The 25,588-nt window shown below is 32.5% G+C and overlaps 2 protein-coding genes across 5 annotated transcripts in view; both read left to right on the top strand.

The window, feature by feature from the left end:
* The first annotated feature begins 9,288 nt into the window (after positions 1–9,288).
* Positions 9,289–25,588, top strand: part of LOC134235486 (uncharacterized) — a 137,968-nt gene continuing 121,668 nt past the window's right edge. The window contains exons 1-3 of one of the 4 annotated variants that reach the window (XM_062717616.1): positions 9,289–9,362; positions 12,769–12,889; positions 14,689–16,501. In XM_062717616.1, the coding sequence (XP_062573600.1) occupies positions 12,770–12,889; positions 14,689–16,479 (1,911 nt within the window). In that variant the 5' untranslated portion in view covers positions 9,289–9,362; position 12,769 and the 3' untranslated portion in view covers positions 16,480–16,501. Of the gene's footprint in view, positions 9,363–12,516; positions 12,739–12,768; positions 12,890–13,660; positions 14,157–14,187; positions 14,604–14,688; positions 16,502–25,588 lie in introns of those variants that run through there. The other 3 variants (XM_062717617.1, XM_062717619.1, XM_062717618.1) reach the window with 3 other exon arrangements.
* LOC134235494 (uncharacterized) lies at positions 20,958–23,930 on the top strand. Its single transcript, XM_062717625.1, has 4 exons — positions 20,958–21,028; positions 22,228–22,400; positions 22,518–22,775; positions 23,838–23,930. The coding sequence occupies exons 2-4, from the start codon at positions 22,238–22,240 to the stop codon at positions 23,870–23,872; spliced, it is 456 nt and encodes a 151-aa protein (XP_062573609.1). The 5' UTR covers positions 20,958–21,028; positions 22,228–22,237; the 3' UTR covers positions 23,873–23,930.

A 25,588-nucleotide genomic window follows, 5' to 3' on the forward strand; every position in this document is an offset into this window, starting at 1 on the left:
GGTTGTACTTATGGCAAAGGAAGAGGAAAGTACTTAAGCAGTTGGGAATTGAAAATTTACACTAGCAAAAAGGAGAATAATGATCCTTGAATAAGTCTCTTTATGTTCTTAGTTTAGTCTTCTTGCATGCCACATTATATTATAATCAGACTAAAACTGTATTTGAAGTAGCATTTTGAGAGTAACAGAAATTGCTATCTTTATTAACCAAGATAATAATGTTCATTGAAGTCAAAAACCGATACACAGAATTATGTATCTTAGTGTAGTCTACTTGTGTGCCAAGTTATATTGAAATCAGACCAAAACTGTAGGAGGAGTAGCTTTTTGAAAGAATTTCACAGAAATTTCTATTTTTAGTAACAACGCCAACACCGTTCGTCAAAATCAAAAACCGATACACAGAATTATGTATCTTAGTGTAGTCTACTTATATGCCAAGTTATATTGAAATCAGATCAAAACTGTAGGAGGAGTAGTATTTTGAATGAATTTTACAGAAATTTCTATTTTTAGTAACAACGCCAACACCGTTCATCGAAATCAAAAACCGATACTCAGAATTATGTATCTTAGTGTAGTCTAATTATATGCCAAGTTATATTGAAATCAGACAAAAACTGTAGGAGGAGTAGCATTTTGAAAGAATTTCACAGAAATTTCTATTTTTAGTAACAACGCCAACACCGTTCGTCGAAATCAAAACCGATACACAGAATTATGTATCTTAGTGTAGTCTACTTGTGTGCCAAGTTATATTAAAATCAGATCAAAACTGTAGGAGGAGTAGCATTTTGAAAAATTGTTTACAGACAGACAGACAGACAGACGGACAGACGGACGGACGCCGACCGCATTACTATCGCAGAAGCTCTTCTGGTCTCTGACCAGTAGAGCTAATTATAACATCAGTATCATTAAAACGCATAACCTTTTCAACACCTTATACAATAATTCAGGGTGATATATCTATAATTCCAAACTTTTTGACATCATTAACAACTGCTTTTTTTTTTCAAGATAAAGGGAGTTCGTAAAAATACTTTCTTATTGGTCAAAATTATTTTTTTGAAACTTTTCTACAAACACATAAGTTATTATCAAATGGATGCTTTACTCTCTGATAGAGAATACAAATACTTAGTTTTTGGAAATCAAGTTTTTTTTATATGTGCCCAATCCTATTATATATATTTATTGCAATAAAATATGTTCAAATCATCATCAAATCATCAAGTTTTCAAAAAATTCATCTGTCGAACTTTTAATAGGTACAAATATCACTCCATTTTACAGAGCTGTATTTCATCAATAGAACAGTTTACTCAAGACTCTTACATGAAACATATGGAGATAACGAACAGTATTCAAGAACAAAAGTCCATAAAACAATACAAAATAGGAGCAGAGCAAAAGACCTCCAAAACACCAGAGGTGGGATCAGGTGCCATGGAGGTGCCTGGCGATCGGTCCCACCCGCCATGTGCTCTTTGTCGTGACGGAAAAACCCGTCGTCAATTCAGTGTATAAATAATAGACTAAACGTCAGGCAGCATTTGACTAAATGATAAATTGTAATTGCTGACAAGGTCATTGTATCTACAGAACTTACGAAATGTTGACCCTAAACGAGACTGTTGATATTCTTGATTCATCAACTTGTTTGTGAATAATATACCTCGTTTTAGAAATTACTAACACGTAGAGCATGTTCTTGCGTATCGAAGCAACTGAGATATATAAACTCCGTATGCAGGTGATGAAGGTATATTGCTACATAAGCAGGGGAAGTTGACGATTGAAAAGTAAAAGTCATCACATTTATCATAGAGCTTGGTTGTTAGATTACCATTAATTCGATTTAATTGCTTAAAATTAAATCGCGTTATTAGAGAGGCCCATATTCGGGGTTATCGGGTCATTAGTATTATTCCGTTCTTTCAACTTTTGGTATTTTAGTCGAATCCTTGGGACTTCCTTTTTCCGTTAGAGAATGAAGGGGAGCAGACATATGCTGCATCTCAAGATAAAATTTTGTTTATTTGTTTTATATTGTGTTAAAAAATTTCATGTTATGCATGAAATTTAAGGAGAATGTTTCTAGCAATTTTTATTTTCGTGTGTATTTGCATCATTATGTAAACGACTTTTCGGATGTTTTTCGATTTTGGAAAACCACATGCGTAGTATAAAACAGAAAAGTCGTAACGCTTAGTCAATATCTGAGCAAAATATAATAATAATGATTTTATTAACAAAGTGTCTAAGTCGTAACGCTGAGTCAATATTAAAATAAATAATAATAACTTATTATACGACCTATTTCTATATTGTATTTCTTATCACAAAGTTGGTAGTTTCAGAAAATGCCTAGAGTTAAACCCGCTGCCAAGTCGGCGAAGCGGAAATCAGCACGTATGGTATAAACCAAAACGTGGGATCACTCAGTTGAATCTACAGAAGTTTTGTCAGAGGAAAACATACCCTGTACAGACATTATTGTTACCATGGTTACGACAAGTGTGGTTACTTTTTCAACTAGTTCCAACAATGAATCTGATGTCAATGTAGAGACTGCCAATCATGTTGATACAACAGGTAATGAGATCGATGGTATATGCGGTAGTTTGGGGGCAATTGCTACAGAATAAATCAAACAAAAAATGTTAAGGCCGAATACACTGATTTATGACAGCTTCTATCCAATCCGGCGCGATGGTTGATAAGCAAACACTAACAGTCTCTAATGGTCAAGTATTAATTGAACCGAAATGGGCTACAGTTAAAATTACAAATGTACAGCAGTAGACTTATATGCATTTTTGATTTTCTCTTAAGTTTATGCCACAGTACACTCTACAGATTTTCTTTTTTGGCTTGTTAAAATACATCCACACTGTTTGTCTAGGGGCTAGCAGGTAGGCTGTCAGAACAAGGTGGAAGTTTTATAATGAGCAATTTCAAATGAGAATGGCAAGAAATTCAAGTGTTTCAAAGAATAGTTGATCAGGAGCTTTAGCTACTGTACATGGTACCATCGTTTATTGGTCTGGTGCAAAAATCTTCAGGAGGGGGGTGTTAAATGCTATGACTATAACAATTATCGGGTTTGTGCCATTATTTACATAAATGGTTGAACTGTAGCGGGCCTCATCCATGTATAAAGGCTCGTCTGCTAAATATCAATATACTTCTAGAGATTTTTCAGGTCAAAGATACCCATTATAATACAGGAACCAGGGACCTTCATCAAGACCACCCCAGCCTTGAGCATGATTCCCCAGTGCACCACAATCTGCAGGATCTAGGTTATTCCCCAGTTAAAGTAGAAGTCCTTGCAGCTTTTTACAAAACTCTGATTATAATAGGAAGAGTTCAAAAATTTTGCTAAAGGGGTTTTATGAAGGTTTCTAAATTTCAATGGTCCAAAGGGTAGCTACTAATTGTTTTAATTTTAAGTCAGCTAGAGATAATGAGCTTGGAATTCTGAAAAAAAAAAGTTAAAAAAAAAAAAAAAAAAAAAAATAATAATAATAATGTTGGAAGAGTTACTGGCCCATTCCATTCAAGACCCTTTCCCAGTCTTAGGCTTTAATTCACCTGAAGGTTTAGTACCGAAAAAAAGTTGGATCATTTAGGTTGATTCATCATTTATCTTAACCGGAAAACTGGAGTGTTAATTCCTTTATTGATCCGTCTTTCTCCTCAGTCAATTACTCCTCATTAGATGATGCGGTTAGGTTACTAAGTTTGTTGGATAAGGGGGCCTTGATGGATAAAATGGACCTCAAGTCTGCATTTAGGTTGCTTCCTGTTCACCCAGCAGATCTTTGAGCTTTCAGGTTTTAAAATAAATATATTGTGGTGTCTTGTAGTCTTTTTGAGGAATTTTCATCATCTTTGGAATGGGTATTGAAGCAACAGTCTGGACAGAAACCTGTTGTACATTACTTAGATGATTTTTGTTTCATTTGAGCTTTTAGGTTTTAAAATAAATATTTTGTGGTGTCTTGTAGTCTTTTTGGAAAATTTTCATCATATTTGGAATGGATATTGAAGCAACAGTCTGGACAGAAACCTGTAGTAAATAACGTAGATTATTTTTGTTTCCTGGTAGGGCAGGTAGGAATACATGTGACGAACTCATGTCATTCTTTGTTGGTCCATGCGAGCAGTTAGGTGTCCCCTCAATAGCCGATGATAAAACAATGTGGCCTTCCACTCCCCTGACCTTTTTGGGTTTTGAGTTATATTCGGTTGAAATGATGTTAAGAATCCCAGTTGAGAAGTAGAATAGTTTAAAGGATTTGATCAACATTTTTATGTCAAGAAAGAAGGCTACTCTAAAGGAATTTAAGGCTCTTGCAGGTTTGTTGAATTTTTGTTTGTATGTCACTCTGTCAGGCCGGCATTCACTAGGCATAATTTATGACATCATGCAAGGGGTCTGTAAACCACATCACTTATTAGGGTTTCTGTGGTGGTTAAGGAGGGCTTGGAAGTGTGGCTTACTTTTTTTAGATTTGTTTAATGACTGCTGTTACTTTCCACAAATTGACTGGGTAGATGATGATTAACTCCAATTATTTACTGACAGTGCATGGAATTCAGAATTAGGTCGTGGTGCTTTCTTTAAGAATCATTGGTTGCTTTTCAAGAGGCCAAGTGAATGGGTTGGTACTGAAGTAATCAGGGACATCACATTTTTTAGCTTGTTCCAGTTTAAACAATATACAGTTCAAGGCTTGTCTTATTATCTTGTGGGTCACATCTGATTTGGCATCCTGATGAAAAATAGATAATAGAATTTATGGCTAGTTGTCCATTAAAGTATCTGTCATCTGCTACAGTATTTTATTTAAACAATATTTTATTATGAATTAACATAATAGGTTTGTACAGCAGGCACTGCCCATATAAGTCTTTTCCACAATACAAAGATCTGCTACGGTAAGAACATATCTGTCAGGTATAAGCTTTAAATGTAAACTTGATGGTACTTGAGACTTTGTTATGAAAAAGATGGTGGTAGGCATGTCAAGACTGCAAAGTTCTGTAGATGCTAGATTGCCAATTATATCAAGAATTAGGTCGTTGGGGATCAAAAGCTTACAAGAGATAAATAAGAATACCAACCTCAAATTCATTAATGGCTAAAGACTCAATTGGTTGTATTACTTCTTAAGCACCTCAAGCAGTATAGCTTGATAGATTTTCTAATACTTTTATGCAAAATCTTATTTTAAATATGATCATTTTTGTTTACAAATATTTCAGAGGGTGTAAGAATATGTATTTTTGGATCGGCAATAATATTGCATGATTTTGGTTATGCTAGACAAACTGGGGGGTCCAATTTGGGTTATGCACTTTGAAAGCTAATATCTGGTGGCAGGGAAAAGGCAGCATGAGATGTTTATATCCTCCTAAAAATCAAATTAATGTTAAGGTATGAAGATACCCCACAATTATAATCTGGTTCTCTATAACGATGGCAACAACATTGGTCAAATTCCATCATGTGTTTTGCATTATAGCATAATTCTTTTGATTCAATTTTAGTTCTGTTACCAAACACCAATTATTGAAAATTATTTGGTCTCAGATATTACCTAGATTGATTTGGCGTAAAGCTAGGGACAATCATGCTCTTAATAAAGTCGGGTTTCGAGTTTATAGCTTTGTTGCAATGAAACTTCTGGCACATCAAGGGCGATATATTTGTTGCCCAGAGTTCACTTTGTTTGATCATGCTCTCCTTTACGAGGATGGGGTGCACCTGTCAGAGCAAGGCAATGAGATATTTGTTGAAACTTTGAGGAAAGCAATGCATAATTTTATAATGTCAAGGGTGGGCTTTAATGGCCATGGCACTCTATTTCACTGACTAAATAATGTAAAGCAAACTAAAATAGACATACAATAGATGTAACTAATGTGATTGTTTTATACTCATTTGTCTTGGTATGCAATGTTAATTTATTTGCTTTGCCTTTCTGTAAAAAGGAGGGGTTGGGGGGGGGGGGGGGGGGGTAATCATAAGCGTTCAGCTACCGCCATTGTGGCGGTGGACACATAGTGTCCATTGGCGCAATCTTTAGCTGAACTTAAATAGGGTTATATTTAGTGAGCATCTGTTCCCAGGGCTCGCTACAACTGTACATAATTATTTTCAATATGTGTGAAATTTCAATTTGCTTATTTGTGTCAGACTGGATGAAACATTTGCAATGTATTATTTGCCAGTAGGTTGCTTAACAGCTTCATTTGTATATTTGCCTATTTCATATTCATTTCTATATTTGCCTATTTCATGATGATTTTCATTTACATGTATTTGCCATTTGCCATTTGGGTTGTCAAAATCGCCCAATGTATTTGCCCATTTCATGATGATTTTCATTTACATGTATTTGCCATTTGCCATTTGGGTTGCCAAAATCGCCCAATGTATTTGGGTCGGTAACCTTGGTTACGATTGTAACCAGTAACTAAATGTAATTTCCTGAAAATTGTAGTGCTGCCATGGCCATTATTCGCCATTAAACTTTAAACAATTTATATATGTGTGGTTTTCTCTAATAATTCGATTTAATTGCTTAAAATTAAATCGCGTTATTAGAGAGGCCCATATTCGGGGTTATCGGGTCATTAGTATTATTCCGTTCTTTCAACTTTTGGTATTTTAGTCGAATCCTTGGGACTTCCTTTTTCCGTTAGAGAATGAAGGGGAGCAGACATATGCTGCATCTCAAGATAAAATTTTGTTTATTTGTTTTATATTGTGTTAAAAAATTCCCACCCACCAACACCCTGTATGTAATGTATGAATATATAAAATAAATCGTCTGTTTGGTGTCAATTTTCTGCTGCTTGATTTTTCTATTTTCAGTCTTGTACATGTCTTAGCTCAACACCGAACTTCGTCATGGCGCACTGCATGGCTGTAACCTCCGATGACTGTTGATGTAACCAACCATTACTGTACCCACACCAATGAAGTTACAATTCTCTAGATACATTCCACAATCTGTCGGTGGACTTGAATACTGATTTATATGTGTAATGAGTATCTTGCCCCAGTGATCACTATTGTCTTACATGTGACTGATTTTCGTACGATACCCGATTTGTATGTATAACGGATGGAATAAGACTATGCAATCTTTAGCTGAACTTAAATAGGGTTATATTTAGTGAGCATCTGTTCCCAGGGCTCGCTACAACTGTACATAATTATTTTCAATATGTGTGAAATTTCAATTTGCTTATTTGTGTCAGACTGGATGAAACATTTGCAATGTATTATTTGCCAGTAGGTTGCTTAACAGCTTCATTTGTATATTTGCCTATTTCATATTCATTTCTATATTTGCCTATTTCATGATGATTTTCATTTACATGTATTTGCCATTTGCCATTTGGGTTGTCAAAATCGCCCAATGTATTTGCCCATTTCATGATGATTTTCATTTACATGTATTTGCCATTTGCCATTTGGGTTGCCAAAATCGCCCAATGTATTTGGGTCGGTAACCTTGGTTACGATTGTAACCAGTAACTAAATGTAATTTCCTGAAAATTGTAGTGCTGCCATGGCCATTATTCGCCATTAAACTTTAAACAATTTATATATGTGTGGTTTTCTCTAATAATATCTTTTTCAAGTAAATATTCAAACATGAAACTGGTGTACCAAAAGTATCTTAATTGCTTTGACTTTCAACATTAAGGTATACTGACGACGTCTCATCAATATAAGTATAATCATTATCATTCGTATGTTGATTCGATACATCCGTTTGAATTCTAAATAAACGTTACCACAAAGTATAAAACATTTGTTTCATATTCAGATGTTTGCATAATTATACCAGTATCCTAGAAGACGTTTATATAGTAACCCTAACAACAAAACTAAAAATGTAACGACTTTAACTTTTCTATTGTCATCGTCCCTTATTTATGTAGTAATAAACTATTGATAACTTGTGTATAGAGTATAACAAAGTTAACATAAAAAATTGATTTCCAGATTTATTGTAGGCCAACCTTACTCTTTGGGTTTATGATATGAACAAATTGAATATTAACAATAGAGTGAAAAGTTTATAGAAAACACTCGACAGATAGACAGCTAGACAGACGGATGGACAATGGAAACGTTTTTTTTTTTATTATAAAAGCCCAATTCTACCTTCGGCTCAAGTGAGCTACAAATAATGTTCTGTCATTTGTTTGTTCCTTTAAGGTGTTTACTCAAAACACAATATATTTCCTTACACTTTGTGCACAGCCTAAGCCTTTGGTCTAGAACTGTAAAGCTATGTAAACATTCAATATATAGAAACAACTACTCAAATCCTATCTCTTTAATAATCAGAGGAGAAGCCAAGTACCCGAGGCTTTAAGTTAGTTTAATAATAAAAAATAAAATATGTCTGATTAAATATTGACAAGGCAATAAAAAATAACTTCCTTACATCGAAACTAGATACATTATTCATTTACTCTCTCAAAAGGTGTTGACACGAACAATGAAATTGTTTGTAGATTACAGTTTACGGCGAAGAAGTTTTAAGAGTTTGGACAAAAGATTATGTACATATACCCTTCTATCTGAAAAGATTATCTTCTGATATTCGTGCCATTTGAACAAACATTTTACAAGATCAAATAAACTTAAGAATTTGATCGTAACTCTCTGTCTTGGGGGGTAGATGTTTTTATCTTGTGGTCCCTTTTGTTTGAGGGGGGCTCGAGCAACATGTGTTACAATGTTAAAGAAAACCTGCTCTAAAAAAGAGTAATCAACAACATTAGAGGTGAGTTTTATATTTGGTTAAGTTAAATTTATTGAATTATTCACTAACGATGCTGAATCCTGCATTTCATCGTATCAATTTACGAGGATGTTAACGGCCCATGGCATTACTATTTTATGTATTGACCGCATGATATCGGGGGAAAAATGATCTTCAGAAATTTGTTTCGTTTTCAGTAATTTACGGAGAAAAAGGGCTTAGTGGATAATTAAATACTTTGGTCAAATAATCACCATTGATTTTAAAGTGCAACACGAAATTAACATTAAAATGTGCCTTGCATAAACAAAGTTTTGAAATGCCAACTCAATTTTGAATCGAAAATCCCTCCTTTTATACAAATACTATGATAAAAGTCTACAGCAATATAAACATGTCAATCTTGAATACTGGAAAACCATTTAGATTCAGTAAACAGAGATGTATTGAAATATTGAACATTCTTAATATGTAAAAAATTATTTCAGCAGCGCAAGGTTGCTAACGTCAAGACCTTCAAGGAAAACCAATCAAAGTACAGAGAAATTAAAAACTCAGGTAAGAATTTTATTGTAAGTTCCTTTAAATCAATTTTAACATGATTTTTCGCTAATTTGGACTATATAATATTGTATTAGTGCAGTGTATTTCAGTTTTCGTCTTTGTTAAATGCAACAAAAGGTCTTGAAACGTCTAACAAATTGTTAAATTTTAAATTTAAAAAAAATTTTCAGGTAATTGTAATACACTGTACATTTGTTTTGCTTTCTGATATTGAATGATTGCAAATTGTATAAAAAATGATTGCAATTTAAAAGAGTTTTATTATGTTATTTTAAATGTAGAGTAAATCATTATGGTTACATGGAAGTTAAATGTTCAAATAATCTGAAAAGAATATTATGAAAAAATATTTATAATAAAAATATAAATTCTAATTACAGGTTGAAGATAAAATATGTGCTGTTTTCTTTTGAGATTTTCCTTAATCATATTTTAAGCTCTGAATTCTAAAGAGAAAATTTTAAGATGAATTTACAAGCTTCAGTTTACTTTTTAACATCTTTCTAATATATACGAATTTTCTCATATGTTTAGAAATATATTCTAATTAATGATGACTCTATCTTAATCCGTGTTGAAAATCTTGTCAGCATTTTTTTTCATTTGTTATAATTCTCGAGACGACTTTTAAATCCTATTACATGTTATAGAATTATGTATGTAATTATAATTGGCGCGTGTGTAGATAATACTTTACGTATTGTCAAGGATCATTTAAAGGGAAAATTGAAAAGGGGTACAGCAAAACTTATTCAATTGAAAAGACGAAATTAAAGTTAGCGAGACAAAAGATTACAAAGACAATGCACTTTCAAAGTTTTGACTTCGACTATACAGTGTTGCTAAGAAAAAAATGTTAGTCATTGAAATATACACGTGTAAATATCAACTGTAGTCCACGGTGGTAGTTACAAAATGTTATTTTCAATTTAGTTTTTTTTTTTTTCAACCAATTGGGATTAAATTAAGGTAAGTCAAATATAAAAAGTAAATTTATTTCATCTGTAAAAGTGTCCACATTTAAACTTCGAAGTCGTCAGCTATGATTTTAAGAACTTTCTTTTTTCTCTAAACCGTAAGATGACCTGATGTATCAAAAGTCAAATGCCAACTTTATGACGTCAGGTGTTGGGTCCCAATTTAATTACATAAGTACATGCAAGACCTCAATGATTTATTCATTTATTTTTGTGAATCAATTACTTATTATTGTTAAAAATATTGTTAATTGAGCAATCAATGACTTAACATGATTTTACAGTCAAGTTTTGGGTCTTAGCCCTTCTAAAAGTTGACCCTTTGTCGCTTTGGTTCTTCCTAATGCGTTTATTAAGAAAATTGGAGAAAGTATCCAACAACTTTGCATTTCAGATTACGCATGTTCATATAAGTATATCTGTACCTGACCAAAGGAACAGCTAAGCTGTATGATGTATTTAAATTACTAGTAATTTCCTGACGAATTGATCACCTTCACGTGGGGCTGCTCTGATTGCAACTTCGAATTTCAGTGTATTTAATGAACCTTATTCACCTATATTTTTCTTGAGATGTAGAAAATTGTTTTGCACTTTGAGTAGTATATCAACTTTGGGTTTTATCTTTGATAGTAAACAGACATGTCAAATCAATTTTAGATAATGGATTGTAAAGGATTTTTCAAACTTCCATCTCTGCTATTAGGTACAACCTGATATTACGAATGTAGTTTTCTTTTTTGATAAAAACTAATCTTAAATTTTATACCTGGACTTTTAAAAATGTGCATATTGAATAAAAGATGAAACAGTAATTTATCCTGTTTAAAAAATAAGGTCATTCAATATGGTTTCTTGTCAATTTTAACTATGTCCTTATTTCAAATACGTAACGATTCAATCTAAGCGATTGAATGCATGGACTATTTGTACTCTTAAATGTAAATTAATCCGCAGAGGTGATATAAAATTTGCTAAACGTCTTAAAATGACAGATTTAAATTTGTTCAACCTTATGGACATCGACATATCGGTTTCATTCAACAAATACCTCCCATTGTCTCTATCATGTACGGTAATTAGACACTGTGTAATTAGGAATTAGCACATATTTCCAGCTGTTGACCAAACTAACACTTAAATTAATATTGCCTATTAAAATAGCAGGAAAAAAATAGATGGGTGATACTTTTCAATAGATATTGATATTCTCAGATACTTGTAGACCAGGGAATGAAATTGGGAATAAATATTGACACCCCATGATAACTAGAATTGAAGATTTATTTTGTATATGAAAATATTAGTAATTAGTGATACAGAAAATATACGCAGACTTAGAAAATCAAGTCCTCGGTCTTATTTAGATTTTTTCGAACAAAATCAAACATCGATCTCAAAACATCGATTAACGTAAAAATCAATATCTAATTCAACTTTAATCTAACAATCAATAAACATGTTGATGGTAATTTAGCATTAAGCAAAATATGTTTATATTAGGTTTGATTGGCATCTTATAATGGATGGAAAACAGTATTGTTTCATGTACTCAAGGGCACGAGACATCAGAAGGGATGGGACACCCGATATGTTTAATTGATCTGAAGTCTAGTCAATTCTCGTGTCATGTCGTAAACGGGTCATTGGTTTACTTTAGCGTTTTTAGACTTATCTTTAATAGGGCACGGTGGAGATAAGAGGAAGATATTTTGAGGCAATATTTTCTTTAGTCTTTCACGTAGGCATACAGTATTTGATCACATTTTTTCCGAATAAACTTTGGAGCTATATAAGCTGGTGGACTTAATCTTCCGAGAAATAAACGATGATGTACCTTCAACTGATGACTTTGTGTGTTTCGAGGATACAAATTTAACCGCCAAACAGCTTTAGAAAAGAGCTTTTTTAGATTTTGTCCTCAATGAAAAAAATATATTGAAAAACCATCAGCTGATATTGATTTATTTCTATTTGTCGGAAGAGATATTAATTGGATTTTAACATAAAAGATAAGGGGCAGAATTTTTCATTTACCACGATACTCGACTTAGCTGAGATACGCCAACTATCGATAGTTCATTATAAATTATGACCAATGGGATAACGTTAATCTCATTTTGAAGAAACTTACTGATAAAAACTGACATTTTTTTCAACATATTTTTGTGTCTTCTTGTGTGGACAATTAATGTCACCATCTCCAAACTGAGTAGACTTCCGTTAGTGCCATATTTAGCAGTGCAGCTCTCCTTTTCGCGGAGTTACGTTTTGTTTGCAAGATGCTGACTCTGGATTTTCCAAAACTTCCCCGCCAAAATACACGCATCCTCTCTTCAATGCGATGGGATGAAGTCGTCAATCTTCTCACGTCTCGTTACAGAGAAAAAGAGGTAAATACAATATTTTCTTTTAATTTACAGTATGGGTATGTCCGTGGAACCTTTAGATCTTGTGAGAATCAGACGAAACCAGCGCAGGCTGAAAGGTTTGCTTTCGAATCGAGAAGTTCCGAATGATCACTTGAACCTTCAGCATTATCCTGTAAGTATTGATGTCCATACGACATGCGTAGTTACAAAGAACACAGAGACGGAAAACTATCATGATGAATTTGGATATGGCATAACAGCAGCTTTGTAATATGCCTATTTCACATTTGATATAACTTTTAAAATCAATCTGTTCCTTTAATTGAATGCATTTTTTCACCAGCTTAAGAAAATTATGTTTAAAATTTAAGTAAATTGAAAACGTTAAGAAAAAAACGTAAAATAAATCAGTCGAAGTTCATGAAACTTTTGTGGGTCAAAGTTTCATATTTAAGGGAATTTTCAGTTAAAGGATGTTGCACTCTTCAAATTAATATTGTAGTCCGTAAAAGAATTTTGCTGATAAAAATCCCATAACAGATTTTCCAACCTTAAAATGCAGTTTTCCAACGTTGTATAAATATCGCTTTGTAAATTATTGACAGAATTATTGCATTAAAATGATGTATTGCATTTCTCATTGTTAATGTAATGTGTTATTTTTGTATTTTTATTTGGCATTTTTATTTTATTTTTTCAAGAGATCCATTGTCAATCATTTTTTTACCAAAATAATATAATTAATTTGTGTTTTAAAATAACTAAAATACTAAAACTCAAGATAAATGGTTAATTGTAGGATTACTTTAAGGAAATCAAAATTCTAAATCAGTAGAGTATAAAAAAACGGCGTAATATTAATGTTTGGTTTTGAGGTTGATTTTGAAAATCAATGTTTGAAACTGAACATTTATAAACAGTTTTCACTGGTCATCAATCATAATCGAATAGCTTAGGTTAGTCGCCCATCAGTTTTTGTTGATGTTTCTGATTAAGCATTTAATCTTTGTAATATTCAACAATTCAACAATCCATCATAAATTAGTCCAAAACATACACAAAAATATTTTCCCAGCTGTTCTTATTCTGTTGGGCGAGGTTTAAATGCAGGTCCTTTGTCCCATCTTTGACAATTCTCAAGGTTTACAAAAAGTTTACAAAGATAAATTTAAGGTAGTGCGTACCTCGTATCTGATTTGAACGACTTTAATCTGAAAAATATAAAAGACCAATCTTTTAGTAATCCGCCGAACAACAATGATGTGTTCTTAAGTTCATTTGACAATGTTCGTTGTTCTCCACGCCCGAACATTAAATTTAGGAATTTACAATGCAAAAGCGTCTTATGAGATGACGATAAGAAGTGGTACATACAAACATTCCCTCTTCCATTATTCTCTTTAAAAAGGCACCATGGGGAAACTAACAGTCTATCCTAAGTAAGTGATAATTATACAGACTACTTTATCAGTTTCATATTTTATGGCATATATCATACTATATAGTATAATTGTCCTTTTATGCGAAACTATGTAATTTTAAAAGGGTTTAGATGGATTCTAAATGAACCGTGCCCCTTGGAGCCTCATTATCTATCGACAAGTGCCATTATTTTAGACTAGCCAGGCGTCTGGTGATGATAAAGTGTTAATATAGCATTGTCATTAGCTGGTCATTATGGCGTTGCTACAACTCATATTTTTTTCTCAGTATTATTTTTCGCTGTTAAATGTTCATTCTCGAAGGGTGATTATAAAGGAAAATATCTTGTCAAGAAGTAAAATTTAAAGTGTTAGAAGAGAATAATGGTTATTGGAGAAAAGATTCATTTTAAACCTCTGAAGAATACCATTGTGCATGGATATGGTATTCGACCAGAACCACAAGTATGCTTTCCAAATGTTAAATGAACAATTTTAAGAGTCTGTTTCTATAAGAATGTGAATTCAGTAATTTATTATTTGGTTTCAGATTCGACGAAAACCTCTCCCGGCGGGATTTTGTTATGTTTGCAGTCGTATCGATCCGGAGGGAAAATTCAAGCATCCTCATGGCTACCTTTTCAGCAAGGGTTTCTTTTCTCAATGTGAACATATGCCCAAGACTCCCTACCCTACTGTCATCATTGAGAGCCGAAAACCATCGCCCACCAATTCTGAACCAACGCAACCTATGAGCGGACTTCGGGTTAAAATCACCCGACGAAGCAAATCACCACCATCTAAATATGGAAAAAAGTATTTCGACAAATCAGTGCTTGATGGTGTTCGATACGATAATGATGTTTACCAGAATTCGCGTTACAGCGTGCCAGCCATGTTTGATCATGTGACTGATGAAGATGGAAAAAAGATTCCAGAAGTTGGGGAAATGTCATGGATGGAGGATGGTGACGATTCTGTTCACGAAGAAATAATAGTGAATTATATTGAGGATTGGAACGACGAAGATTCACCGGAATTTCATTTAGCTAACCAACAAACAACGCCAACTGAGGTCCTTTTGCCTCCAATTGGGGGTCAAAAGTCCAAATCAGGTACCAGCAAATCTGATTTAAGCATACCCGGGCCAAAAGTTTCGGAAAAACTGCCTTTGATTCATGGCAGTGTCGAACGTATCAACGCTTCAAGAGAACGACTCGAAAAGAAACCAAGTAGGAAAAAGTCTCGAAAATCCTCCGATGCATCAATTGACGACGCAGATATGATCTATGCGGGCGGAGAAGATGACTATGGACATATTAAGTACCACCACCGTGGAATGTACGACTCTCTCCCAAGCGGAGGGCCTGATATACCATCATCCCGAGAGGCGTTAAGCAAAAACACAAGCAAATCCTTGAATGGAGAAATGTCACTTCATGACCAAACGTCGGACAAGAAAAGCAGATCAAGGTTAAGTTCCAGTGAAATCTCGTTCGGAATTCCGGAAACACCATCAATGATTATCGCTCGAATCAATAACTCCGACCACTGGTGTCAGTGTGAAGATGTAGATATGTCCACTATCAAGTGTCCAGAATGCCATATAATAGGTGGACACGAAAAATGGTGTGTACATTCGAGATCTTCCGCAAAGCAAGGGAATTGTCCAAAGTGTGGGAAACCCATCAAAAGAAAAAATATCCGAGGTTCCAGTTATAAACATCAGAGACGAGATTCTAAGTCTACAAGTAAATCTGAAGAATTTGATATTTCAGCTGGAAAGCAACGTGTTCGATTTGATGATGAAGATGATCTTGACGAAAAGAAACGATTAGAAATGTTTAGAAAGAATGACCAAGATTACATGGCTGGTGTAGATGAAATATTGTATGATGAAGAAAAATACGGCCGATTATGGACACCTACCACCCAGGACGAGAATGAAGAACGCAAACCAAAAAGAATCAATCCCAACATTCACCGGGATGCCTACCTGCGCGCGCTCCTGGAAGTCAAAAACAACCAGTTGAAAAAGATCTCTGAAGTAGATGAACACTTTTTTGCAAGTAGACTATGCCGCCCGCATGTCTTTTCATACTTTCGCCTTCGGCCACAGCAAGCAAAGCATAATGCATTAAGCGAACCTTTCAATATAGGCTTAAAACCTGACGAATCAAAAGGTATTCCGCCTAGAAAGGGAATGAAACATATATTTGGGAAAGTGAAAGTAGACGACTTTTACCCTGGCGGAAAGAAAAATCCGAGTTTCAATATCTCCATGAAGAAAGAGGCCAAGAGACAAACGATGCCAATACACAGTATTAACTACAGCAAATAGACAACAAAGTTTTTTTTTTTATGTATGAAGAATTCTGATATATTATCAGATATACATGTAATTTTTAATAAATTAGGAATGAAATCAGTCAAATATTGAAAAAACATTTGGTTTTCGTTTTCTTTTACATTCCATTGACATATATATTTCTCTTTAATTTTGACGAAAAAATAATTTTTAACATCTAAAGTTTTCAGGTAGTAGAGGTAATGAAATCTAAATTTGATTTAATAAATTGCAAACTGTTAATATTTTTTTTCACGGAAACGCTTTGTATGTAGACTGAATTTATCGATGCATTTAGCACCTATACTTATAAAATTATCTTTCATTGTCATGAATCGTGCAAGAAAAATATTGCAGTAAAATTAAAATTAGATGAAAACAAATTTTTACAATAATTTATCCATTATTGTTACATGTACGAGATTTACTTCATACAGTCAAAGCAACTTCTAAGCAATACAACATTTGCACATATCCCACTCTTCGAGCATTAATTTTAGATACTCGGTTATTACCAGATTATATTTAAACAATAAAATGCTTTCTTTGTTTGTTATTACTGGAATTAACGGAAGCAGCTGTTGCAGAAAAAATACATAACCCGCGTAAGCGTATACGTTTCATTACTGGAACAGCCACTGATCAAGAAATCTGTACAGGCGACATGCCTAATGTAGTTCATGCAGTAATTAACGAAATGGGTTTTCTTAAGAAATAAAGGAGAAAATATTCAGAGGATGTAAATGTATTACAATTTACTTTAAAACAGTTTTTACAATGTGTCTATTTACTCGAGATCTAGAATACAAAAGATATTTGAGCCTGATAAAGTATTGTTTAATTATAAGTTTGCATATAAGATTTCCAAACACAATTTAAAAGGCACAGATATTTGCTAACAGAGTCATTATAATGATCACATAATTTAGGAGATGCAAGCTTTAAACAATATTGTTAAACAAGATTGTTGAAGTTTCCTGTAACATTATCTTTTCTTTTAGCAACTTTGAGATTTGAAAATACTCAGCGTTTCTCTTCAGTATCGAAAAAGTTGAGAGAGATATGAGGATATACATGTAATACTGAGTAGTGCATGAAAATTACTACATAATTAAAGAACGTAGACCATGGAAAAGTTGAACTTTTGTTTGTCAAACAATGTATTACTTGGTCCTGGTTTATTCCCTGAACGTCTACTCATTATAAAATTATTTAATTATCACATTCAATTAAGAGGCCCTCTAAGGGGTCCAGGTAGAGTTAACCTGTGTTACCTTGATGTGATTAAATACTTAAATATTTACTGTACTCAAGTTCAGTTAATTCACCCAAACTAAAATATTTTTATAAATCTGGAGTTCATTAATACATGTACCATAAATAAACTTAAAATTAAATACTTGATATATGTAATTGAAAGCACCAAACAAATATTTGTTCATACAATAAATATTTTTTATTTTAAAAAAATCTTTTATAATTGGAAATTCCGAAAAAGAAACAGTATTACACAAGACATGCAAAGATAAATTTTTACGACTTCTCCTCAAAAATAATTTCAAAAATCCAATTTGATTGGGGGTGGGGTGGGGAATTTAAGAGGCCTTACTTTTTAAGTTTTAAGCTTGCCGTTAATAAAGGTACAATATTAACATCTAATAAAACATGTCACGAAAAGCCAGATTAGCGGTGTTTTTAATTGTTACTAAAAATTATATATGAAAAATATACACCAATTGATATGGATAAAATCTTTAAAAAAAATAATAAAATTTTGCTGTAGAATTCATCCTTTAATAAGTACAGATATAGATAATTCAGGTAAACTCTACCTGTACCCCTTAGAGGGCCTCTTAATTGAATGTGATAATTAAATAATTTTATAATGAGTAGACGTTCAGGGAACACACCCTTGGTCCTAATGGTCTGAATAACAGCCAGTTTGAAACAAGTGTGGAACATTCCGTGGGTTCCATTAGTTTTGAGCTCAGTGTGAGATGTCGATTTCAAATATGAATTAAAGTAAGTGATTAATCGAATAATCATCGTTGATATATCTGAATGTCGAGCTGAAGGCCACATCAAATTGTTTCTCTTTTTCTTCTATTGAAGTTTTTGAAAAAATTCTGCTACATAGAAATGCTAAAAGCAGGTTGGCTAACAAAAGAGCATAAAAAGTTCCCATTGAAACTTGTTGAGAAACATAAGATCTCCAAAAGACTACAATTATGTCTGCCTAACAGTTCTTTGTATCTGTTCTTTTAAAAGCAGTCATTTGCCTTGCCTAAATACAGAAACAGTAAAAATTTTAGTAAAGCTTTTAAAAGCAGTCATTTGCCTTGCCTAAATACAGAAACAGTAAAGCTCACTTAACTTTCTCATTTTCTAAACATTAACATGGTCCTCCAGTGCAAGATGATAACATTATTTCTCAACTGTTTTCCATGTTAAAAGCAGGCATTTTTTCAGAGTTACTTTCCGAAATCTAGCATCATGAAATGAAAAATAAAATGTCCCATAGCAAAATTTCAAAGTTTCAAACGGTAAAATTAAAAAATATTCCTTTCAGTAGTAACAATGTACTACTTTAAAAGATAAACAATACTTCATTATCCTATGTTTTGGTATGATTTCTTCAGGTAGCATTGTCTGTTTTCGGCGCCACATTTGAACAAAACCAAGACAAACATGGTTACTTAGCAAAATTCTTAGAAAAGATCTCATCTTTAGGAAGTCAATTTTTGAAAATTTCAAGTAAATTCTTAATAGACCTATTATCAAAGAAAGCTTAATTCAATTTGTAAATACCTATGGTAGAATTAAAGAGATGCAACACAATGCTGATAAAGTTCCCATTAAAACATCGACCTTGAAAACCTTAGATAATGATTTTAAAGAACATGTGCCTTTGAAATGAGATATTTAATACATATAAGAGTTATGTCGTCGTACTAAAGCTCGATATTGTTAGGTTTTATTACAAGAAGAATGTGATCTTAATTTGGGCGAAAAGACATGTTAGTTTAGAGAGTGCATAGAACTGTGTAGTAGTGAGGATGGTTGTATAAAGTGTAGAAAAGTCTTATGTTTTTGATGTTACTAACTTTCGAAAAAAAAAATCTATATGTCTTTCTTTTAACACATATTTTTATGAGGAGTATAGATAATAACTTGGTAAACCATCTGCTATTCCCGGCAATGTATAATTAAGAGGATATTTATGAAGTTTATGAACTCAGTATTAGAAATGTATAGCCAATTGAAATCACCTTCGTTAAATGGATTGTTTAAAGTATTGAAGACTGAGATGTGAATTTGAAAATTCCATCTTTAGAAAAATTAAACTTTGAGTATAAGAAAGTTTTTCTACCAATAAAATATTTTACAAGATTTATCTGTTGGAACTCTAATATATAATATAGTATCATTAAAGTGCTTTTTTCATTATTTTCACTCGTTTTATTTAAAGAAGATGGGGGGATAAGGCGGGCAGAATGCCTATAGCGCGACAGATAAGAAATGAAAATTTTAATCTCAATTATATCCACATTTTATTTCATATTTCATCTAATATTAAAGTATGTACTTAATTAAGGTAAAATCTCTATAATTTTCAAAAATCTCACAAAGACGGAAAATATTTGCCTATGAAAAAGCATGCACAGACATTAAAGAACAAAAACGATCATTTTTTCATACTTTAACAAAATTGTTCAATATGAGTGGGTCTTCGCTCCATTTTTTTGAAAGGTAATCCTATAAGTTTGCGATAAAATAAATATTTTTTGGTTTACAAAAAAATGGAGCGAAGGCCCACTATACCTTAAAAGTACACTTTTATGAAAAATATTCGCATCTTTCTGAGAAATACTTCAAGTCCATTAAGACAAAGGTTATATCGCAAACATGATTTAAATGCCCCTAATCATCATAAGCCATGTAGCATAGCGGTTAGCACGTTAGTCTCAAAGCAGTATGATACTTCGGTATTTTATTGCTGGGGTTCGAATCCCACGTATACCATCGAATATTTTATAAATGTAATTTTTAAAGAGATTAATTTTCTCTCAGAAAATATTTTTTTTCCACGTAATTTCATAAATTTTAGTAATGAGAAGTAAATTGAAATACTCAATTTAAATATCAAATGTGATTTCTTAATATCTGACGCTATATAATAGACATTCTGCCCTGCTTATCCCCCCCCCCCCCATCTTCTTTTTTTTAAATTATAGATTTACTTAAAGAAAGCACTCAATTGTTATTTCATGTACACGTACTGATTTAAAATGTCCCCAAATCAGTAAGAGACTATGGAGTTATTCCGCTTTGTTCAAATATTCTAAGCGATGATAATTTTTAATAAAACATATCCTTTTTTTTAAAAAATAAAGTTAGAAGTGTAATGAAATAGTAGATTATGTGCAGAGGACGCGCGCTCTACGCTAATGTAACGTTAGCGTGATAGGTGGAGAAACCGATACCCGTAACACATGGAGGGTGATTGATCCAGGTCTAGGTGTGTTGAGGACTGCTTATCCTGGTGAGTTAATTTTTATTTTAACAATTTCTAACTTTTCTAATTGAAGTTGCTTTACTTGAACTTTGATCTATAATCTTCTGAAATAATTCAAACAAATTATTTGGTCTTCTTGTAGTCTGTTTTCTACCTTTTCTTTGGAACTTAAAAATCTATATGTAATTTCGATTAAAATCTAGTTTCCTCTTATGATTGTTTTTGAAGCGGTTATCAAGTTTTCTTTTCTTTCTGCTTACTTATACTGTTATAAAAATTCCAAACTCAATATTATTTTATAAAATCTTTTTCCATTTATAAATATTTTCATGCACTAAATTATTTAAAGGAAGTGGGGTTTATTAACGAGCTTATTTATTTTCATACCATTTGTCAATTAAATTATTATTACGGTTTTCTAACCGATCAATCAATCTAGTTTTTGGTAGAAATCCAGATTTATAGAATATATAGGATTTACCTTACCTTAGTTTTTTGTTTGTGACGCAACGGTTCTTCAATATTTCTTAATCCCTAGAAATAAACAACCTCAGTATATCTTTGTACATTGTGTAGAAAAAGAACAAATATCACTGTGCATATTTTTGTTTTAAAAACCCAAATTAAATCGAATTTTCCGATAAAGGAAAATATCGAAAATAATCATGATAACTGGACATTGGCATTTCTAGAATGACAAACAATTTGTTTGAATTTCTAAATGATTAAATACCCCAAGGAAAATTGTTCTAAAGAAAAATGAAAAAATAATAAATGCATTGATGTCTTTATTTTAATCGTTCGCTAAGAATAATTTATAATTATTTTGAAATGCATGCTTCCCACTTTATAAAACAATTTACAAAAATCATATTTTAACACAAACAGCTCATATGTAATCTTTAAGATGATAATGATCTCATGTTGATTAGAATTAGTTCGTCTGTTTGATAGTTTGCTCAAGGCCACTATGGAAATTTCCTATCATACTGAGACAACACCAATTGCCCGTGGAGGGCTGCAAATTTAGATCTGTTCTCGGCATTTTAGGCCTTTGAGCAGGGAAGAGTCTTTTTCGTGCCAAAACCTTCCTTGAAACGAGACCTCATTCTTTATACAATGTAATCAAGATGACCGATACTTTTGCAAAATTCAAATAATTTCAGTCCTACTTGCAGGTTTATCCACCTGCATTAACAGTGAACAAAGTTTCAGTATAATTTCAGAGAGACCACCATGAAGTGTTTATTGTTGTTACCTTTTCTGGCCTGTTTTTGGACTGGAAGCACTGGTAACCTTTCAATCCACAGTAACAATTTAGTGGCGATGTTCTCCGATTATCTTACTGACCTGGAAAACAGACAAATGAACACGGTTATTCACAACCGGAAGCGAGACGGTTTGTAAACATCTAACTTGAATTTTGAAACACTAAATGTAATATTTTTGGTAGTATAACACCCTCCAATTTTAATTGGTTCCCTTTTCTCAACGAAATCTATAATTTTATATCTAGTGGGGAGTGGAGCAACTGAACAATTAAGGATATGTACCGGAAAAAAGGATTGTGGAAGTGTGGTTCAGAATTTTGGATTTCTTTACGATGCTGATAGCGCCATTGAAATCTGCAACAGTAGCTTCGTAACGAAAGCTGACGGGGTGAAATGTTTCGACAAATACCCAAGCTGTGGATATCTGCGAGATAAGTTCAATGTCTGCGAGAAAAAAGAGGTGGTTGAAAAGCTGGGATGCGATCTTACTTGCGGGAAATGTAGTGAGTAAATTTTATACCAGTAATAATTGCAGTAAAACATATGGAGATAACGAACAGTTTTCAAGCTCGAGAGTCCATAAAACAATATACAATAAGAAAAAAAGGAAACACGGAGCTCAAAACATCAGAGGTTGGATCAGGTGTCATGGAGGAGTGAACATCTCCTGCCGACCGGTCACACCCGCCGTGTGCTCTTGTCATGATCGAATAGGTAAATAACGGAAAAAATCTGTCGTCGATTCAATGTGAAATAATGGACTAATAATTACAATGAGAAATGTCAGTCAGCATTCGACTCAGTGATAAAGTTTATTTGCTGACAAGGTCATTGAATCGTTCATAGAACTTACGAAATGATGACTTTGAATGAAAATAAATGGATTTTAGTTGTAACACGTCATTTGATTGGGTAAAAAATTTAATCAATTTCGTATAACATTAGTTGCCTACTTTACAATGAGTTACGACAAAAACTTATTACTCCGCTTGATGTTACTTTTAAATTGTGCTCGATTTGAAGCCTTTTTCTGGGGGAAAAATTGTCTCATTGTCCACACTGAAATTAAATTAAAAGGAATGAACCTTATTTCAACTTATGTTATACGATATAACATAACTTGGGGCAGTTTAAGCGTAAACTGTCCCAAGTTATGTTATATCGTACAACATAAGTTGAAATAAGCTTCATTCCTTAAATGGAAAATGATCATGTTTCTTTCTGTTTTAGTATTGCCTTAACCCTACTTATAATTCGCATGTTTATGCTGCAAGATATATAGATTTATTTTGAATGGAACAGGGTAATTATTTCTATAATACTCTCGCTTTTAACACTCAATCTCTGTAAATTCATCTTCCCAGGACAAAATTTAAATAGCTGAAATGCTCTAGTACAAGGGTTGATGTCCTGTATCCATACGTCCATACAAATGTGTTTTATTCTTTACTGTTTCTAAAGTTCAAAGTTGGCCTTTATTAAAATTAAACTGAAAGGATGTGTTATTGAAAAAGACACGCATATATTTATATTTCGAACAATAATTATTTTTTTCTTTTTTGCAGAACCAGAGCCAAAGTTTGGAAGTCAGAAATCATAAAAATTATGTAATACATCAGATTTGTATAAGAGTACAAAGTAAAGCTTGTACTAATGAACTTCCTCAATATTTTGAATTTAAGGTTTTATGTTGTAACTAAGGCATCACCATGTAGGAAATGAAGAAAGGTAATAATTAATCAGGTTGGGTCACTATAAGTTTGATTTGAAATTCGTTCACATTTTGGGAGTTATTTCCGACGAAGACTCAAGGTTGGAAAGAAGAAACAAAAAGAATTGAACACCAAATACTGACCACTTTCACCAAAATATATTTGATTTAAAACTTAAAAATATAACTTTGAACTGTGCTCATACACTTTTGATATTCTTACTTTGTTAAAAAATTAAGATTTTTTACAATCAAAATTAACAAAATATTAAAATGAAAAATTCGAACAAAAGTGATATATAAAGATGATACATTTTATTAACTAAAGACTGTTGTTTGCAGAAAATGTCTACATGAACTATTGTTAGCTAGGTTTGCACCAGTAGGATGACTTGAAAGAAAAGTATCATACAAGATCCTGCCTTGTCATAATTTGCATAAACAATTTTGGACAACTTTTAAGCAACGCACATTTCAACCTTGAAACTTCAAGTGCCATAGCTAAAATTGGAATAAATTAAATTTTTTTTCAGCTGCTGAGGTATAAAAGAATAGAAAATGTTCTGCTTTTCTTTAATATATACGCTTCTTGACTAAAAAAAATCGTTCAGTATATATCTTCTCAGATGAAAAGGATGTATATTACATAAAATACACCCATGCAAAAACGTGTGGAATTGGAAAAGTGTTCTTTCTGATTTTTTTTTCAAATATCAAGTCGGATTTTTAAAAATTGGTGTCATGAAAAAGGTGCATTGGTTTTTCCATGATCTGTATTAAATTTGCTTAAAGGCAAATTCTGAGGATCAAAAGGAATATTTCATTGTGTTGGCTCATAGAGATGGATATATTTTGGTAACATTCATTTTTCAGTTGATTGTGGTTTTAAAGTGCTGTTTTGCTTTACTATTTTGTTTACAATGTGTGCTTATTTATTTATATTTCTTCATTTTTTTAATTTTCGTCTTGAAACCATGCATATTACCTTCGCTTTTCTGAGGGAAAAAAGTTGTAACACAAAAACCAAACGTCTTAGATTTCATAATTACTTATTTAGAAAATTAAAAAAAAAATGATAAGTAAGGCGCTTATTCGTTAATAACTCTTAGTTCCAAGTACGACAATTTCACTTTTCAATAAAAATATTCTTCTTAGATAAAATCATTAAAAAATATGAACCGTATATTTGAAAATTGTCTTGAAATGGGAAAAAAAATTTAAAGGGAGATTAATAAAAAAAAAATCGAATATGCCTATATAACATAAATTAAATAAAAATAATGGCATGTATATCTAAGACTAATTATCAATACCCTTTTGTAATAAAAAGTGATGCTGAATTCTAAATGCAAAGATGCTGCATATGATAAATACCAAATACTGCTTATTATTCATCTATTCAATGACACAAAAGTAATACCTAAAGATTTGCTATAAAAATCTTCGTTGTTTGATATAATATTCGCAATAACACTGGTTTATTCCATAAATTACACCAAAGCAAGTCGCTGACAAATGTCAATTTAGGAATTATTAATATTGATGCAGATTATGCTGACTATAAACTATTTTTTGTAAACGTTGCAATGACCGCTCCTCGAAATC

The sequence above is a fragment of the Saccostrea cucullata genome, unplaced genomic scaffold, assembly GCF_032062105.1.
Source record: "Saccostrea cucullata isolate Sc308-1 unplaced genomic scaffold, CSIRO_AGI_Scuc_v1 ctg662, whole genome shotgun sequence".
NCBI classification, from domain to species: domain Eukaryota; kingdom Metazoa; phylum Mollusca; class Bivalvia; order Ostreida; family Ostreidae; genus Saccostrea; species Saccostrea cuccullata.

Coding starts and splice junctions, on each gene's coding strand:
- LOC134235494 (XM_062717625.1), top strand. CDS start 22,238: ATGAAGTGTTTATTGTTGTTACCTTTTCTGGCCTGTTTTTGGACTGGA. Junction 22,401..22,517: donor TCACAACCGGAAGCGAGACG/GTTTGTAAACAT, acceptor TTTTATATCTAG/TGGGGAGTGGAGCAACTGAA. Junction 22,776..23,837: donor TCTTACTTGCGGGAAATGTA/GTGAGTAAATTT, acceptor TCTTTTTTGCAG/AACCAGAGCCAAAGTTTGGA.